This window comes from Rhodnius prolixus, unplaced genomic scaffold, assembly GCF_049639745.1.
Source record: "Rhodnius prolixus isolate KJV_2025 unplaced genomic scaffold, Rpr scaffold_7, whole genome shotgun sequence".
NCBI classification, from domain to species: Eukaryota; Metazoa; Arthropoda; class Insecta; order Hemiptera; family Reduviidae; genus Rhodnius; species Rhodnius prolixus.
This window is the reverse complement of record NW_027411582.1, coordinates 2,030,285-2,050,217: the sequence shown is the minus strand read 5'-3', so window position 1 is coordinate 2,050,217 and position 19,933 is coordinate 2,030,285. Positions and strand designations below refer to the sequence as shown.

The 19,933-nt window shown below is 31.8% G+C and overlaps 1 protein-coding gene and 1 non-coding gene across 6 annotated transcripts in view; both read left to right on the top strand.

Annotated features, from left to right (window-relative positions):
* The window catches only part of LOC141446698 (endothelin-converting enzyme 1-like), a 35,178-nt gene that overhangs the window by 8,049 nt on the left and 7,196 nt on the right, over positions 1–19,933 (top strand). For 2 of the 5 annotated variants that reach the window (XR_012453828.1, XR_012453827.1), the window contains exons 4-16: positions 832–980; positions 1,595–1,657; positions 3,908–4,108; positions 5,510–5,637; positions 5,739–5,842; positions 5,928–6,049; positions 6,138–6,236; positions 7,831–8,012; positions 8,102–8,218; positions 9,143–9,344; positions 10,683–10,778; positions 11,840–11,919; positions 12,010–12,143. Coding sequence is in view for 3 of the 5 variants with exons in the window: in XM_074113376.1 (XP_073969477.1) it covers positions 832–980; positions 1,595–1,657; positions 3,908–4,108; positions 5,510–5,637; positions 5,739–5,842; positions 5,928–6,049; positions 6,138–6,236; positions 7,831–8,012; positions 8,102–8,218; positions 9,143–9,344; positions 10,683–10,778; positions 11,840–11,919; positions 12,010–12,103 (1,637 nt within the window). In the remaining 2 variants the exon portion in view is untranslated. Of the gene's footprint in view, positions 1–831; positions 981–1,594; positions 1,658–3,907; positions 4,109–5,509; positions 5,638–5,738; positions 5,843–5,927; positions 6,050–6,137; positions 6,237–7,830; positions 8,013–8,101; positions 8,219–9,142; positions 9,345–10,682; positions 10,779–11,839; positions 11,920–12,009; positions 16,034–19,933 lie in introns of those variants that run through there. The other 3 variants (XM_074113377.1, XM_074113375.1, XM_074113376.1) reach the window with 2 other exon arrangements.
* On the top strand, positions 7,010–7,318 carry LOC141447669 (small nucleolar RNA U85). Its single transcript, XR_012454510.1, has one exon. It is a non-coding gene; the product is annotated as a small nucleolar RNA U85 (small nucleolar RNA).

Sequence of the window (19,933 nt, the reverse complement as noted above, 5' to 3'; positions counted from 1 at the left end):
TTTTCATATTTGAAATGCAATCAAAATTATTAAGAACTGAAAACATATTAATAAATGGGCGCGTGGGAACGATCGGCCATGGTTTCGGTGTTGTTCAAGTTTGATCGGGACGCCGGGACAGGGATCTCAAACCGGGAACGTATGGTAAGTCTACTTATAACCGTTCGTTCAAGAACGATTTGATCATGATTCACAAATGCCATATCTCTTCGTTCCTGTTTCTATCAATCCAGTAGGAATTCTCAAACAAATCTCTAGCAGCCACGTTATTTCATGTTTATGGTTATGATGGTCTAAAGGGAGTTGATTGGGCATTTTCCCAGCACATATATCCTTGATTTTAGGAGGACCATCCTTTAAAATGCTGAACCCCTAATACTCTACAACTTCAAGAATCCATGAGAGAATGTTTCGGGCAGCATAATAGTATGTCGACGTGTAGACTGGAAGTCCAAGAATAGCCGTGATACTCCTGATGGATTGCATCAAGGCTTCAATTAGGATAGTTGCAGTTTTGTTGGTGGAAGTGTGAAGAGATGAGGATAAGTCAAAGTTTGGAAGAACATATTGATTGACAACGATTTACACTTCTTTATAGGCCTCAGTAGTGACAATGTGGCCAAGGACCTACCTCTATTCATTCTCTTGAAAACGTGGCACTTAAAGATGAATTTTTTTAAAATAACAAATATAACCAAGTCCTCGCATAATCGAGAATTTACTTCATACATCAAACATAAATTCACTATCTTTGATCTTTGCATTATATTTAATGAAGTGCTTATTAAAATTATGGAATATCACAAATATTTTCTTTCTCTTATGTTAAAGGTGGCTGGCATGTTATGAAAGGATTATCCGTGAATAATTGGGATATGAAGTTAACGTTGAAGAAACTACACGCAGAATATGATGTACATCCTTTTTTCAAAATTGATGTTATTCCCGATCCAAGGGTTCCTGCACAGAGTATAATACAGGTAAAAACTAAAATGCACTAATTTTATTTGGATATTAAAAGGAGAGAAATTAATAAATAACCTTATACGTAAGTTAAATGGTAGGTTAACTGGCTGGGATGCCAGCGCACAGTTCATGGGTTTAAAAGAATAAAAATAATTAAGTTGGTTTACCATCTTAAGAATCTAATTTCACAAATTTTACTTTTAGAATGATTTTGTATGAAAATAAAGTCTAAGAAAAATAAATAGAAACAAGTTCCCTTTATTTATATATATAAATGACTCTTCGTGGGTATTTAAGTGTTTATTTACATTAGTGAGAGAACACTTTCTTGTCCTTTAAGACATTGTTTACAAATCGTTAACAAATGTCACTTCCATGACTATTATAAAACTGCTTTCCAAATAGAGTATACATGTACTGTTATACATGTTTACAAAACTGTAAAGATACAAATTGATTCCTTTTTCATATGTATCTTGTTTATCCTTAATATGGCTGTAACTTAACTGAGGCAAACATTCCTTATTCTTCCCTTTTTGAATGGTAGAAAAAAAGTTGAAATGTTTACAATTTATGTGATTTAACTACATTACTTTCATTAAATTTTTAAAACTAATAACTTTTACAGATCTCACCAGGAAAACTCGGTCTTCCCGATAAAAGTTATTATTATCGAAGTTCTAGCGATAAAGTAAGTATAACTAAAATGAAGTTTTTTTTTTTTTTTATTTAAGCTAAATGAAAGGCAGAAATTATTACAATGTAGATTTATATTTAGAAGGCCCTGTGTTTAACAGCTGTCAGACGCAGTTTAGTTGGTACCATATTGATTTATCTGGAGTTATATAAATTCCGGTGATTTTATTTGTTTTCTGTTGTTTGTACAGTTCTTAAAATAGTATCTTTTTTTAAAAAACATTTTCTTTTTTTTGTTAATAATCTTAGCGCATTGTGAATTCTTATGCATTTATGGATGAAGTTTATGATTTTTGTTGTTGTTTGGTAACTTCTACACTTTTGACGGGTCAATAAACTAATTCTGTTTTAATCCACAGCGGAAACCCTTGCAGTCTCAGATTAAAAAATGTTCACTGTTAACTACAGTCAAATAAGGGCGTAATGCGCGTGTCTGAAATATCGATTCTGAAAAACTTGAAAATCGATTCTGTAGCTTTGGCCAATTTGAAGAGGATGATTTTGGCCAAAAAGCTTAATGCCAGGGTCTCATGTGGTCATCGAGTTGAAATATCATAACTTACGGTTTAATAATTGAGTGAATAATAATATATAAGCAAACAGGCCGTGTATTACATTTAAAAGACATTTAAAAAAAATATAAGTTTAATTCCATCTCTCCCATAGAAACTGCTTCAAATGAACCTTTCTATCTACAAGTTGTGCAACGAGCTTACGAAATTGAAAGAGAATCGATGTTAGAATCTTTATCGAAAAAAAATCCCTCAGAAAAACTGAAAAAAATCGATTCAGAAATGTGGCAAGTATCATTGTAGAATGATTTTTGAAAAAAAAAAAAAAAGCTTATTGATGAGCTGTATGTTTGGCACCAATCGGAATAACAAATTTGAAATTTGCGCAATTTTCGGTTTTTCAGTTATTCTGATCATAACAAAACGACATAGAATCCAATAATGTCGTTCAAAAGAAAGACATAGATCGATTTTGTCAAAATCATTTATACAGGGCGGTTTCATTTTAAGACGGCTCAAATGCATTTCATGCTTAAACAATTGATCTGAGCGAAAAATGGTAGAGGAAAAATTTGTTGCCTGTCAACTCTAGTTTCAGAATATGTAACTTGATTTGTAGATTCCTGCCCGCATTCCTAACGCGCGACCAAAAGTGAGGGTTCGCAGTTGACCCCCATTTTCATATACACCGTTTTAAAGAGTATAAAAAGTTATGAAAGAAACCGGTAACCGCAATTCGATATCTTCAAAAATTAAAGGTGCTAGGCCATTTCAAAATCTGGATATTTATTAATCATATTTCAAAATTTTTAACTTGTTATCAAAGAGAAAGAAGAGCTCGTGATAGGTCATTTTTATGTATTTTTTCATCCCCTTTCTACTAAAAATATTGCCAAGGCAGTAAAGCTAGTATTTTTCTTAATATCGGGAAATAAGTAGTTTTCCGTGTGATTTTTTTTTTAAAGAAAAATCAAACGTCAAGAGCTTTAGATGTTCTCAAGTACATATACACAAAATGGCTAAAATTTAATTTTACATCTGTTACAACCAAGAAGGTTTGATAATTATTTGGTAATTTTGGGAGAGTTGCGTTTAATTACCAATAAAATTGGAAACCTCCTGCCACATATTTAAGTGATCAATATCTTACATGTAGAGGATCAAAACTTATTCCTTAATTTATCAAATAATGCACTTTATTCAACTTGTGAAGCAAGTACTGTGCCTTTCAAAGGTGCCTCCTCAGATACAGTGAGCAGTATGATAACCTCCTGGCTAACCTGGCTTGCGAGCCAGAGGAGGCCTTTGAGGTAACTGCGAACCCTCACTTTTGGTCGCGCGTCAGCCGCGTATGCGGGCAGGAATCTAAAATCAAGTCACATATTCTGAAACTAGAGGTTTCAGGGCAACAAATTTTCTCTCTACCATTTTTTTGCTCAGATCAACCCGTTTAAGCATGAAATGCATTTGAGCCGTCTTAAAATGAAACCGCCTTGTATAATTTGTTTTAAAAGAAATTTGAATGTTTTGAAAGGTGTGTGTTTGCAAGTGGAAAATCTACTATTCCTTTAGGGAAGAAAATTTTTTTATAAGGTTTGATTTCAGGAAAAAGAAAAAATGCAAAATTGTTCGAAAAAAGCAAACAAATCTTTCGATATAAGAATATTTATTTGGAGAGGAAATTATTTCAAATTTACTTTGTACTGCATTAACAATCTGTTCTTCTTTTACAGATCGTAATTGCTTACAAGACGTTTTTAAAGGACATTGCCACCTCATTCGGAGCCTCCGGCCCTTATGCTAATACATTCTCAGAAGACATGTTTGGCTTTGAGAGGAGACTGACCGAAAGATTTCCTAGTAATGGACATGTGGACGGATTTAGAGCACTTCATCGAACCACAGTTGGCGATCTAGAAACTCATGCTCCATCTGTAAGTAGTAGCATAATGCTTTGTTTACCATTCTTCAAGAAGCTTAATTATTATACAGGGTGATCCATTTAAAACGCAACAATCGCTAATAACTTTTTAGGAAAGCGGAATTTCGAAAAAACCCACTAAGTAAACTATATGTTTTTTTGGGTCTAGTTTTCAAATTTTCCAACCCCGATGCTGTAGCTTAATTTTTAGCGAAGTTACGGCTAAAAAACCTAATTGGGTTTCATAAGGACCACTGGTTTTGTCAATGATTATGAAAACTACATAGAAAACTGTGAAAAATGACGTTAGCCCCTTTTCGATATCCCTAATATTAGTTGAGATATTTAAGATCAAAGTTACAATTCGTGATCGGTTTTTGATATTAATTTTCCGCCAGAAATACACGTTTTGGGGAGGCCTCTGACTTCAAAAAATGTTATTTGTGACGCAAAGTAAAAAAATTAAAATAATTGAAGATTTTAAAGAATGTAGAGTAATGCGGGTGAATCAGGATAAATTTGTTTTATCATCAAATAAAAGCAATCATCACATCATTTTAATGCACCCCATATTCAAGACTTCTTGACCTATGATTACGGTAAGAATATCTTAGCAGAGTGTTGGTCTAGTGGTCAAGAGCGTGGTTTTGTAAGTGAGAGATCCCCAGTTCAAATCCCGTGTATGACTACATTTTATTTAAAAAACTATTATGTTTTTTTTAAGTAATAAGAATGACTGCATCCGCAGGATTCAAACTGGTGATCTCCCACTTACAAAACCACGCTCTTGACCACTAGACCAACACTCTGCTAAGATATTCTTACCGTAATCATAGGTCAAGAAGTCTTGCATATGGGGTGCATTAAAATGATGTGATGATTGCTTTTATTTGATAATAAAACAAATTTATCCTGATTCACCCACATTACTCTACATTCTTTAAAATCTTCAATTATTTTAATTTTTTTACTTTGCGTCACAAATAACATTTTTTACAATCAGAGGACCTCCCAAAACGTGAATTTCTGGTGGAAAATTAATATTGAAAACCGATCACCAATAAATAAAATTGTAACTTTGATCTTAAATATCTCAACTAATATTAGGGATATCGAAACGGGATTAAAGTCACATTTCACAACTTTTTATGTAGTTTTCATAATCATTGTCAAAACCAGTGGTCCTTATGAAACCTCAATTAGGTTTTTGCCAGTAATTCCGCCAAAAATGAAGATACAGCATCAGGGGTGGAAAATTTGAAAACTAGACCAAAAAACATAGTTTACTTCGTGGGTTTTTTCAAAATTCCGCTTTCCTAAAAAGTTATTAGCGATTGGTGCGTTTTAAATGGATCACCCTATATTTTCTTTATTGAAGCATTTAACTAATATAATTTATCCTTTTTAATTGCAGATAAATCTTTATGATATTATCTCATACATGTTTACTAATATTAAGATTACCAAGAAAACTGAAGTTGTGGTTGCCGCACCTGATTATCTGGTAAACGTTTCCCAGATATTCTCCAGTACTGATCGCATGTAAGTAACTTTTTGTTTCTATGAAAAGAAATGAAATATGTCAAAACCTCGTGGTGAATTTTTTAATGATGTTTTGCATCAAATCTTCTTTTCTTTTCTAGCATACTAAACGACTACATGATGTTGAAACTTGCTTTTAATTACATGCCGTTTCTTTCTAATTCGTTTAGTTCAACTTTACTCGAATTTCATAAGCATTTATATGGTAAATAGCTTCTTTTTTTTGTTTGTTTTGTTATTGTAAGTATTAATTTTCGAAATGGATATTAAATATTACTTTATACTTTCAGGTGTAAAAGAAACCGTACCAAGATGGGAAACATGTATTAAAACTTTACAAAAATATATGGGACGAGGTTTAGAAGCTATATTAGAAAATTCAAATGGGGAACGCGAAAAGAAAAAAAAAGTTGTTAGTTTCTTCTTTTTGAAATAGAAATTATAAATTTATATAGATAATCTTAATTGTAGTAGTTTAATCAATTTATTTGCTTAAACAGGCAGCTGATCTGTTTGAACACATACGTATAACTTTGCGCAATAACGTGATGAATTCAAATAATTTACCTTCACATATAAAAGAACATTTCTTGGAAAAAGTAAGTTTTATTTTAAATAATAATAAGTTTTAATAATAATAAAATTGTTTTTTTTTTTTAATTTAAAGACATTTTAATGCATTTTAAAAACAATAGTAATACATGTTTATAATTACGTCCCTAAACATTTTTTTTAGCATCAATCGAATCAAAAGCCTGATCGAATCAGTAAGCATTCTATTGTTCGATTCTATTTTCAGAAGTCTTAGTTATAAAAAATATGTGCTTCATTAAATAAAAACATTATGAATGCACGTAAAGTATACGTGTATTAAAAGATTTTCAAAATTTTTATATATTGTGCTGTTATTTAAAAATAGTTTTTGCATTACTTGGCGTTTTTTTTTCGATTTTTAATACAAAACTTCGATATTAATTATTTTTTCGATAGAAATGATATTTATATGGCTACTATAAATCTATAACCTTTTAGGTAAGTTATACTTGTGCTTAATAAGATGTTTTCTTCGTATTGTGAATTCAATTTAGTATTAACATTTTATTTCTGTTTTATAAAAAAGTGTAAAATGAAAAAAAAATCTATCACGCAAAAAGAGGAATTAGTCAAGTGGAGAGTTACAATTCGGTGAATTAGGTTTTGTTTTATCTAAAAAAAATATCACATAAACCGTATTAAAAATTACTTTGGTATGTTAATAAATTTGTAATTTTACTAAATTTATCAACCGTTATGATAGTTTTAAAATCTTAATTAATGTTAATGTAAGAGTGTCCACAACACGTTGAGAAATTAACCGCAGTATTCCTGTAAAAGCCAATGATGAATTCAAGCGACTTGATCTTAAGAAAATTGAAACCTATTTCACAGTAGACTCACTCTAAGCGCTAAAAATCCTGACCCACTTTAATCTTGGCAGATGTCTAGGAGATTTGGACATCAGTTGTAAGGCAGGTGGGATAGTTTAACTTGAGTACCTAAGTTTTTTCTGTGTACCTAGTAGATGCTGGTACTTAGTATTAACATTGTACAACAGATTTTTTTTTTTTATTATCAGGATGTTTAGAGAGTGAAATAGGACATTTTCTGGGATATGATCTGTGTCTTTAGTAATCTGAGGCTGCAATTTCAACTATGTACATTATATGTAGTTACAACTGTTTTATTGACGGTTAATAGATTTGAATGTAGATGATTTTGACGCACGTTTTTTTTGTTTTTGAAGTTGACGCACATTGTAAAGTTTTCCGTTCTAATGAAGTGTTGCTCGTGATCGGCCTGAGTTAGCAAGTGTGACGGAAACATAGTTTGACGTCACATTCTTTGCCAGAATGATAAATCAACTTAATCTTAAATCTGTCAGGGTGACTCTTGCCTCATTATCCTAAGTAATAAACGTCCCCAAATTAGATAAGTTTCTAATTGGTATTTTTCTAGTTGTAGTTCATCTTTAGGCCCAAACAGCACCTACATTACATGCAAATATTACCACATCATTTAAATTAAACATCTCAAGGAAAATCAGTCATTATTATTGTAACCACCGAAGTGAGAAAAAGTCGTGAAAATGTTCACAATAGATTTTTTTTCCATGTTCAAATTCTTCATTAAAATTAGCGAACTAAAATTTTCCAGCTGGACCAGATGTCCGTCCAGATAGGGCTGAAGGAGGAAATGAAAGATCCGGACGTATACAATGACTACTATGATCAGCTTAGCTCTATCAAGGATGCCTTTTTCTTGAACGTACTTAAGAGTGTGTCCTTCCAATTAGAAAAACGTGTTGAAAGACTTAGTGAACATAATGAGGATGACAGGTTTGTTATGTTTGTTCCTATGGTGATAATTTAAGTTATTTAAATAAATATTTAATTATTGATGTCATGTTAAATTCAACTTTTTCCAGGTGGGTGGATGGAATTAGCGATGGTTCTCTGCGGGTGATCTACATCCCAGAATTGAACAAAGTTGCCATCCCAATGGCTCTATTAGCTACACCATATTTTCATCCTCATTATCCTTTGTAAGAACTAATTTTTATAAACATTATTTTACTTCTATAATTATAATAATGAGCTTTTCGTACTAAAGATTTTAAACATAAAAAATACAATAGTACTTTTTCTCTTCAAACGAAATTGCATGGACGAATTCCGACAGCAGACCTGAACCCTGGCAAATAAACAGATGTAGAAATCATTTATATAAATATCTTTTTCTTTTTCTAGGAACCTTTTTTTTTGCCTTTTTTTTTTGGCATTGGCTTTCGCCATACAGCCAGCATCGTCTAGGAGGTGCTTATCACTAGAATATCACTCACTCTCCATTTTACTTATAAATACATTCGCTTCACACATTCATCCCTCTACTATATACAACTATTTACATACAAACTTACAACTAATGGATGGATCACCACTCTATATTCCTGCCATCCTTATAGCTTAACCGAAATTAAAATCACCGTGATCCTTCTCTAATCATTTTTCTGCATTCATTCTATAACTTTTAAATACATTCATATTTCTTAGGCTAGCTCTGCTACAGATTTAAGCACATAGTTGTTGGTGGAGAAAATATTATGTCTTCGTAGAGCGAAATGGTGCATCTAAATACCTGTATATGTTTTCTAGGAGATACTCTTCAATGAAAAAGATATCCTTTTAGCCCAAGAATCATTTAACCTAATGTGATTTAGATAGACGAAACTATTAGCGCTATCTTCATACTGATCTGCACTGTCAAAAACCATTCTGCAATAAAAAGTACCTAATTCCTGGAAAATAGAACGGCACAAATTTATACCGATCAATCCCGAACTGTTGTGATAAACGGAACTTACCATCTACCAATTTTTTCATTTGAAGCCCTCAATAGTATAACCACACCTAATAATTCTTTAATTTAGTTTACTAAAATGTTTCAAAATTTGTGTCAATATATCCAGGAGCATTTTGTACGGCACTTTAGGCGTGGAAATTGGTGAAGCTGTAATCTCCGGACTGATAGGTGAAGGACTGTATTATTCTGGCGATGGTATGCAATTGCCGGATGACCATCCGGTGTACGCTAAGAAGTATGATTGTTTAATTGAAGAACAAGCTTCTGCTTCCACCAGACATTTGTATGCTGTTACAGCAGCTTACAAGGTATTATCTAACAGTATATTTGCTGGGTACTATGTTGCAGTATCTGACAATGCAAAGAAAATTGTATAGTTTTTTTTTTGTATACAATTTAGAGATATACTACAAATTGTGGATTTTTTTTTTTTGCAAAAGAATTTTGATCCCTAAGTTACAGTCGGTCCCCCCCGGTGAGGAACCCAGGTTGAAGTAAAAGTTCAGTTTCTTGTGATATTCAGATGTGTTGTTCAGAATTTTCAGACTCCGGAGATTTTGGATGTTAATTCTATAACCAGCAATTTTTTCTAACATGTTACAGAAAATAAATACAGTGGAGTCTCGGTTATCCGTCGTCACCCTTTTCTCCGTCCATTCCAATTAACCGTCACTCTCCTCAGTATTTAAAAATTAAGAAAAAACCCAACAAATTATTTTAAAAAGAAAACTTTCTTTTGAGATTTTTTCCTTTGTCTTTTAGGAACATACTCGTGTCCATCATTCGACAGTTTGTGGGTTTTTTCCTAAAAAGATCAACCACAAACAAAACCGCCCACAAGACCGATTAGATGTTGCAGACATTGTATTCATTAATTTTAATACACAATAGAATGAATTGAATAATGAAAGATACCTGCCCTTTAAGGCTTAAGCGTATAAACGTATAAAATATGTATACCAGTTAATACAAAGTTTTAAACATGTTAAACTCTAAGAATCTGGAAATTTTCCTGTTTTTCCATTATCCGTCTATTCGACTATCCATCACGTGTCCGGTCCCGGTCATGACGGATAACCGAGACTCCACTGTATTATGTTTTTAGTGATTTAAATCAATTTTTTGGCTTACCGCTCTCAAAATGCAGATTTCTGTTAGAATTCTGTTAATTGAAAATGTAATTGCAATAAATTTCAAAGCAATCTGAGCAAAATGAAAATAAATTACTTTCAAATTTTCCGAATTTTCTTCAAGCTTTCCAACAATCGTTCTCTCTCTCTCTCTCTCTCTCTCTCTCTCTCTCCGCTAGAATTTTTGTATCTCTAATATTTTCCTTGATATTATTTGCATCTATTCCTGCTCAATTTGCTCGAAATTAAATTTTTCTTGAGGTTTTATTGTATTGCTGGTGGAAAAGAAAAGAAAAACCAGCTCTTAAGAGTTTGTGAATGATCAGAATTCAGTCTGAATGTAGGGTATTTGCCACTTTTCCCGTTGGAAGGCTGCCCTTTTTAGCAGGTTATTAAAAAATCTGCTTATTCGCTGCGTAGTTGAAACTAAAAAAATTAACTGAGCATACTTCGCAAAAATTTATTTAAAAAAGTAAATAAGACTTTGTACTTAATTGAGTTTTCTTAAATTTACAGGCATTAAAGAACGTCCTAGCAGAATTGCCACATGTTCATCAACCTGCGCTTGAATATCTAGAAAATGAGGCGTTGTACTTCATCGCTTATGCTCAGGTAAATGAACATTGTTTTTTTTCTGCAACCATGTAGGAATGTTCTCATTACTCAATTAAAATCAGCTGTGTAATGGCCAACTTTACCTCACTAGTGGGGAAAAATTCCCATTAGTGTCACTTGCCTCACTAGTGAATAACCCTAATGTTTGCTGAAAAAATATAATATTTAACTCGAGTGTAAAGTATTTTCCGCACTTGTTAAATAAATAACTATTTTTTACACCTTAATTGATCAAAGTTGAGATTATATTTTCTTGTTATTATTATTTCCTAACAGCTGTTGCATGAGGAACCTAATTACAGTATTGTGGATGTTTGGGAGGAAGATTTAGATTATGTATTAGGTTTTTTTTCCCCGTCTGTAATTGGGCAGTAAGTTCATAAGTAAGTTTACGAAAAAGAGGTTTTCTAGAGGACGTATCTGCTATAACTAAAAAAAAAAAAAGTTCAAATTGATATGGTCTCGCAGAAAGTACGTCTATACGAGAGTTCAGATTTTTCCGAATTTTCTCCAAAGAGAAAGCAATGATTCGATTAAAGATATTTTATAGGGAAAATGGGGGAGCCAGGTTTTCCATTAAAGTGTCATAGATTTGCCACCTGTATTGTAATGTTAAGAATCAAATTAGGAACTGAATTTTACATTACCACTTAATCGATTTATATTACCCACTTAATCGATTTATATTACTATTTAATCGATTCAACTTAGTAAAATATTGCAAACACATAAATCTTACAATTTATTCTCGATAAACTTGATTAAAAAAAAGAAAAGTATTTCTATGCCATGGAGGTGAGCACGATTCTTTCTAAAGTGATGAAAAAATAAACAAATATGACCCAAACGTTCAGAATTTTGAAGAAGATTCAAAGACGTAGATGAATATTAGAGGAAGTCTAGTGTGGTTCTGGGGAAACCATAAAACGGAAAATTTCTGCTGAAAATTCGAAATCACTTATCCACTTCCGATGCAGTTATTTCCTTTTCACGAAAGGTAATACTTAAAATGATTAATAATACATCCTAAAAGAAAATATGTTTTACCTGTTTTTCAGTCGTTGTGTACAATGAAAACGCCTGAACAACAAGATCTAGACATAACCACTGCTAAATCTAAAATGGATGATATAAATCTGTAAGTTTTTTTTAGGGGCCCATTTTTAAGTAAAATTTCTTTAATTTTGTTTAATTTTTTTTTTCTTAATTAATTTTGTATCAATTCCAGACTAGATATAGTGATGCACAGATCCAGAGAATTTTCTACTACTTTTAATTGTAATCGAAAATTGAAGAAAGATTCATGTGATGGGCTTGTTTGATCATAGTAAGGATACTTCATATCGATCTTAATTCGATAAAGTAAGCTTGATGTTTCTTATTTTTAAACAGTATTAACCTTTTTTTTCTTATTCTGTTCCATCATCTTATCATGTTTTTTTATTCAAGGTATTCAATTAAGGCAGAAAAAATAAAATATATTGTAATAATACCCAAAATTAATGTTATTTTATAGTAAATCACAGTTCATTAATTCTTTATATGAGGAGTTGGGCTTCAAAAATTCTTTTTTAAAAAGTAGAAATAGAAGCCATTTGTGGCGTCTTGCTACTTAGTAAAGATAACCAGCGTTTGTTCTTCTGTAAAAGATATAGTATCGCTGTTGCTCCTAACGGGTTGGGACTTGCATTATTTTGTACGCAAAAGGGAAGAAAGGGCATCTCTTCGAGGTCTTGTTTAGGTGTGCCCATTGAAAATCACCCTTTTCACGTTGTTTCTTACAATACCATTATTGTCTCTGCTTAGTTATTGTCTCTTCCAAGGAGGGATCAGAAAATCTCGGTTTGGTTGGTTTATATTTTAGCAAATTGCCAATATAAGTTCGGGGCGCTATTTCCTCTTATGGAAGTCAGTTGTTAACACTTTAAAATTGGAAGTGTGTAGAGTAAATTTACTCCCGACGCTGCAATGCATCATAATTGCACAACATTCGCAATGCAAAACAGTGTAGTTGCATAGCCGGAACTATAGTTGTGGTTTATACACGGGCTGAGCGCTCTTTCATTTTAAAATAGATCGCTACTCCAGGATGTTCTCCGGGTGAGAGCAGTTGGAACAGTTACTTAAAAAATCCTGAAGTTAATCAGAACTGAAATGGTCCTTCGATAATTTCGATAATACCTTTATCCAGTTCTTCCTAAAAGGCAGCCTTGTTGTAAGAATGATGGAAAGAAACAAACGTCTTTACCATCTGTCTAATGGTAAACTAATAATTTGGCAATTGATGGATCAACAATTTATTTCGCTATAGATGGCCGACTTCCATTGTGTCGCCCTATTTTTACAAATACAATTTTTAAATCCTACGTTATTTTTTAACTTTATTCACGACATTGACGCAAATAATAACAAGAAGAAGAAGAAGAACCCAGAAACTTTCTAGAATATATTCGATTTTGATTACTGTATCAACAGTTTTGGTTTTCTTTGTTAAACGTAAGAGTTAAAATTTGTTCGGATCTCTGAATTGTAAAAAAAAATTATTTGGACATTCTATTGTTTGTGGATTTTTATAAAAATTATTTACTCTATTTATATTTTTATTAAATTATTTTCTGTATATGAAGATCTTAGGAAGTAGGGAAATAAATAACATATAGTGGGGTCATAACGATAGTGAAACGTCAAAGAGATATCGATAATGTAGTAAAATCAGATCAAAATTATTTATTACAAGATTTAAATTCGAATTACAAATTTTTGTAGTTAAAAAATGATATCTTTACCAATTTTTTCAGTCAAAATAGTTTTCAAGTCATTTTTTTCCCGGATTTTATGAATATTGAGAGATCCAATTACTACGATGGCAATAAAATGCAGTGAAGCAAGTTTAGAGGGCGATCTCAAGAGTTTTCTCAGGTTATTCCCAAAATATTGTATAAAATTTTTTTTTTTCTGCAACCATGTAGGAATGTTCTCATTACTCAATTAAAATCAGCTGTGTAATGGCCAACTTTACCTCACTAGTGGGGAAAAATTCCCATTAGTGTCACTTTCCTCACTAGTGAGTGAAAAAACTTTATTGTGCTTCCTTGATATAAGTTTTGGAATTAAATATTTTCTGTAAAACTTTAATAAGCTTATTTAACGTAACTAAATAATTAAAAAACGAATATTAAAAAAATAAAATAAAAATTGAAAAATATAAATAAATAAAAATAATATTTTAATAAATAATTAGATATTTTTAATTATAACAGTTAAAAAGGTTATAGTGTTACCTTATAGAAATTTAAAATGGATTCTAGTGATTCCTGTTTAGTTTTTTATTTTAGTTAATAACCCTAATGGTGGCAGAAAAAATATAATATTTAACTCGAGTGTAAAGTATTTTACACTCGGCAATTAGCTTAGCACTCGCTCGTGCGTGCAAACCCTGCCTCGCGTGAGGAAAAGTACTACTTTCCACACTTGTTAAATAAATAACTTTTTTTTTCGAAATGCATGAAAATTGTAATTTGAAAGTGGGAAAAAATCGGTAAGAGTATAAATTCTCTTACTATTGTAAGAGATGCGCTGCCACAGACACAGTATCTTATTAATCTCTTCCTAGAACGAGTGGCTGTGCTAGGCAATTTCTCTTGGTGAACAAAATCTTACTAACCATCTCTTGGACTCCCTAGACACAAAGTAGATTCAGTTTACTGGAACTGCTTCCCACATCCATTTGGGGAATTATGTTGCCCCTTATTCTCCTCAACTTCAGCCCCTTATACTATTTAGATTTAGATTTAAAATGACGTGGGAGGAGGGACCCTATCCCCCAAGGCACCGCAGCCACCAAGAGGCTTATTGTGCCAGCCCCTGATGTGTAATAGGTTAAACTTCCCCTTCTAAGAAGGTCGAAGGCTCTCCCTAACTGGTTCCTTCTGCGCTACCATCTCCCTTTGGCCTCAAAAGTTCCAAAGATGTTGTAGAGCAGTCTCTCAATTGCAACGCAATGGAATAGCAAGTGAGAGGCCGTTTCCTCCTCCTCCTCCTGGCACAATCTGCACAGCGGTTCCTGAGCTAATAAGGCCCTATTGCCCCTTAATATTATCGTATACGCTGAATAATTTGTCCAGATATCCGCATATTCACTTTTTTTTTTTTCTAATTCTCATCCTTTTTCCACGATCTTTCCGTGGAAGGCCGTCTAGAATATCTCGCCATGATGGCCAAACTTTTCGAAGGAAATGAATACATTGTTCGACTTTAAACTTTGCCCCCAACACATTTGTGTTATTATACTAACTTGGATTGTTCTAAAGTAGGAGGGAATCTCTAAAAGAGAAATCAAAGAGATTTACGCCTCCGATCCTATTCAGAAACCAAAAATGGCTTGAAAACCTTTTTTTTTTTTGAAAGATGAATGTGACAATATTTTAGTTAGGGGTGTACCCAAAAGGCAAATATATCGAAACTTGTTATATGATCGAGAAATAAATAATTTTGAAACTGATTATTACATTATTTAAGGTATTTTAATAACAGTAAAGTGTTTTTTGAAATTATGTTGATTTGTATGTACGTACTATGTTAAAAGAAAAAAAAAACATAAATTTCATATTTAAACGTTCGATTTTTAGAAATATATTTTTTTAAAAAAGGCAACACTTTTGAACCACTATATAAAATTTAAAAAAAAAATTATTCTTGTCATTTCTCTCTATTTTGTGAAGCTCTCTAAAAAAAATTAGTAACTAAAATTAATAGAGTTCCATATTTATTTTTATTTTTTCTAATTTATTTATTTAATTGTGATTTCAAAAATTTTTTTCTTTTGAAAATGTAAAGGGAAAACCTCCCATTTTTTCTTGTAAAATTCCTTAGACTGGTCAAAATTTCAGTCAATATAAATGATATTTCATAATTTGTACATACAATATAATATTGATGAACTGTTTAGTGGCTTTGATTTTATTGTTTTAACTGCAATAGTTAGTAATATATATATATATATTTATATAACTATAACTATGCATTTCTGGTCATCCTTTTTATATATATACATGTAAATAAATTGTAAAATTTCTTAATATTATTCTATGTGTTTATTTAGATTCCTTTACACCTGGTAAAAGGAAGCTTTACCGCTTTTACTTCGTTACTCTATTTTGCGATCATGTTAAATATTAGTTTTTATTATCTATAAACAACACTTATAACACAATAAGTTAAGATTTATTTCAAGATTTAATAAGATTATTTCAGCCCAAAATACAATAATCCCACAATAACACATTTTTTTAGAATAAACATATTTCACTGTCAGGTCAGATTAGGTATATTGTTATTGTCAATAAATTTTAGTGTGATTGTACTTTATAATTCACAAAATAATCTGTATTTTAACATGTTTTGTAAAGATTTTATTTAAATTTATTATAAAAAAAAAGTAAAAATAATTAAAAAAAAAAGAATTAATTAATATTTTATTTATTTTTCCTTTTATTCTCGTAATTTATATGAAAAAATTAAAAATAATTGAATAATATTGTATTCATCATTGAAAATAATGAAGAAAATACATTTAAATAAAAAGGAAAACCTAAAAAGAAGGTTAAAAAAATATTTGCTCCTTAATCTAATCGCTGTTGGTTACCCAACCCTACAACAAACATAAAATGATGGGCTAATTGAGCGGACTCGGTCCACTGGAACGAATCCGATGGTGGAACGAATTGATTCAAATCCCTATTTAAAAAAAAAGTGATTCCACCCCGCCCCCAAAAAATTAAGGCAAAATAAGTTGTACTGATCTTACACTAATACATAGGCTTACCATACGTCCCGGTTTGAGATCCCTGTCCCGGCGTCCCGGTCAAACTTGAACAACACCGACACCCCGGCCGATCGTTCCCCCGCGCCCATTTATTAATATGTTTTCAGTACTTAATAATTTTGATTGCATTTCAAATATGAAAAACATAAATTAAGCGAAAAGCAAAACGAAAACGAGCCTCTTCCTCCTCTGCGTCCCGGTTTGGCTCTTCGTAATTATGGTAAGCCTACTGATACAGAGAAATTGGAACCAGTGAACGAATTGTTGGAATTGATTCCAACTATGGAACTGATTCAAATCCAACGGTTCCAAAGACGGACTCGTTCAGCCCATCACTACTGTGTAAATATAGTCGAACCTCTCAAAAACGGGCACTGGCGGGGTAAAAGCAAAATGGCCGCTGTTTGGAGGTAGCCAAGTTTCATAATGAAAAAATGTGGTTTTTTTTTTTTCCAAACATCTGTTTAACCAGTTAAGCGTGTTTGACGTGTATACACGTCAAACCAAAATCTCTATTACGGTGCGTTCGTCGATGTGTATACTCGTTGTGAAAAATATAAAATTGCCATTAACTATAAAAAAAAAACTCGAAATTTTAATAAAATACAAATAAGAATATTATTTGATGGGATGTTTCCTTTATCTTAAGTGATAAAGTGGTTGGTACATGTTTGGTCTCCGCGTTAGAGATTGGAGGAATTACGCACACAAATATAAAGCTCTCAACCCCTTGTGCAACGCCCGTTTTTACCTTTTAGATAGAGATTCAGAGCATGATTTCATTTTGGCACAGAATTCTAAAGCTCTTTTCTCATCCTTGTAAAAAACTGTTGCGTCTCTAATTAACTAGAGCAATGCATACGTGAAGTGGTGCAAGAGTTTTTAAAATGCATAGAATGCTCTGATAATCTCAAGCCCCATAGAGATTGCAGAAAAAGTAGCTTACAGTGACTATTATGACGTTGTAAACTTTTGGTTGTTTTGCCCAGCGTATAAAACCACGTCATTGTATGATTTTAATTCCGCACACTGTGTGGGGGGTGTTTTTAAAAACTAAATTCCACCGCTTAACTGGTTAAAAATTGTTTATTATTAATAGATTTAAAAACGTTCATAATGGCATAATTATTGCAGCTATATGATATGCATCAAGTTTTTCTTAATTATCAAATAAAATGTATCAAAAAACCACATATTATTGACTTAATTAATAATTTTTATAATAATCATCACGTTTATTCATAACAATAATAATTTATGGTAAAATTATCATCACACTAAAAAATAATATTTTATTTAAACATTTTTTTAAATAATTATATAAAAATCATAAAAACAAAATTTACATTTCATTTTGTATCCACATTTAACTTTTTTTATTATTAAAAGAACGGTAAATGTTTGCTAAACTTAATGGACAAGACGCACTTCAACTATAATCACTCCTCAACATTATAAAAATAATCACTAATTTTGTTTTTGCAAGTCATTTTGTTTTTTCAACGCGTATTGTTTTTCAAGTTTTCATTACACTTCCACTCATTGCTTGGAAAATGATTGTGTGATTTTCTTTTTTTATAATTTTTTTTTTCAGCGAACTGATCATTTCAAGAGCTTGATTATAATTTTTTTTTGGATATTTTCGTCTATATCGTCATTTCCTGAACATTCACTTCCTGCTTCGTCATCTGAAATGGATTCTTCAGCATTGGAATGACAATTTATTCCTGAACACTCATATCACAGGTGAATGCGTTCAGCAAATCCAGTTGTTCTTGTTCAGCAGAATCATCACCTGATGAATGCTCTTCAAAGTTAGACGAAAATCCTTTGTTGATAATGTTATGACGGATTTTGAATTTTTGTAGCCATCCATTTGATGCTTTGAATCCATCGATGTTAAGAGATTTAGCAACCTCAACGGCTTTCTTTTGGATCAGTGGACCAGTAATTCGTATATTTTTATTGCGGACAGCGCAAAACCAATTGAACACGATCGAGTCCAGCTCACATGTTTCACTTTTCATTTTCTTCTTGACGTGTTGAGATGTACCATTTTCACGCCAGGCCTTGTAGATTTCATCTCGATCCTTCAAAATATTGGCAATCTGCGTTTTTCCAACTCCAAACCTAATTGTACGTACATAATTAACTTTTTGTTATGATATTATGCAAACTCACAGTATAATTTGAATTTCTTTGAAAAAAAAAAAAAAAAAAAAATAGAACACACCTTTCGGCAAGTTGACGTTGGCTTGATTTGGTTTTTGCAAAATCTTCTAACACATTTATTTTCTCTTCTAGAGTTAACCACTTTCGTTTGGGAGACATATCCGGAGAAAAAAAAAATATTGTTCGTCCAAAGTAATATTGAAAAATGATTAAAATGGAACAAGATGTATGGAGCTTATACAGGAAAAACCAGAAAAACTTGAGAGGGGATAATTATTTTGATCACCGCGTCAAACGAACTTTCAATAATAAGGTGGTCGTTGGTGGGAGGTGAAACATACGATATAATCCGTCACCGAAAATCAATGCCCTCGGTCGCTATGTTGAAGTGACCGTTAGACGGGAGGTTCTTTTATATAGAAAGTGTAGCATTGGGGGTAAAACGGGGAAATCCAACAAAACTGGTCAGTAAATGAAGGTGGTCGCTAGTGAGAGTGTCCCTTTATGGGAGGCTCGACTGGTGGCAAATACTTAAACTAATTATAAAGCGGTTTTACCGCTTTCTGACGGCATTTTTTGGAACTAATTGTCCTTTTTCTGTTTTAAAATCTTTTATTCATTTTTGGTCTTCTATGTTAGTTTCTTTTAAATTTTGTTCATGTTTTTTTCTTTCATTTATAATAATTTGTTTTTATAGATATAATGAAGAAAAATACTACTTTTATGTAAATAATAAATGTAGATGAATATTGAATAACGATTTGTTATAGTTTTAAGCTATTACAAAATTTTGTAATTCGCAAGAAAAGTAAAAAAGAGAAATCAATACAAGAAGTGCACAGTTCGCCTAGAACGATTTTAATTGAAAAGTTCACAATATGAAAAAGTTTTCTTCCTCTTATTATTTGGGTCAAAACTGACCAAAATCCACTGAAAACCAAATCGGTTTACGTTGCGGATTTTTTTTTTATTTTTTAGGTCAAAAAACGGTAAAAACGCCTTTTTAAAGCATTGTTAAACCTAATAAATGGAAAAACAATACAGTTTTTTGCAAAACCAACGTATGCATTTTGAAAGCTGAGGGAATTTCCGACAGATTGATGTATTTTATAAATGGTAAAAATGAATTTTCGACATTCAAAATCAATAAAAGAGA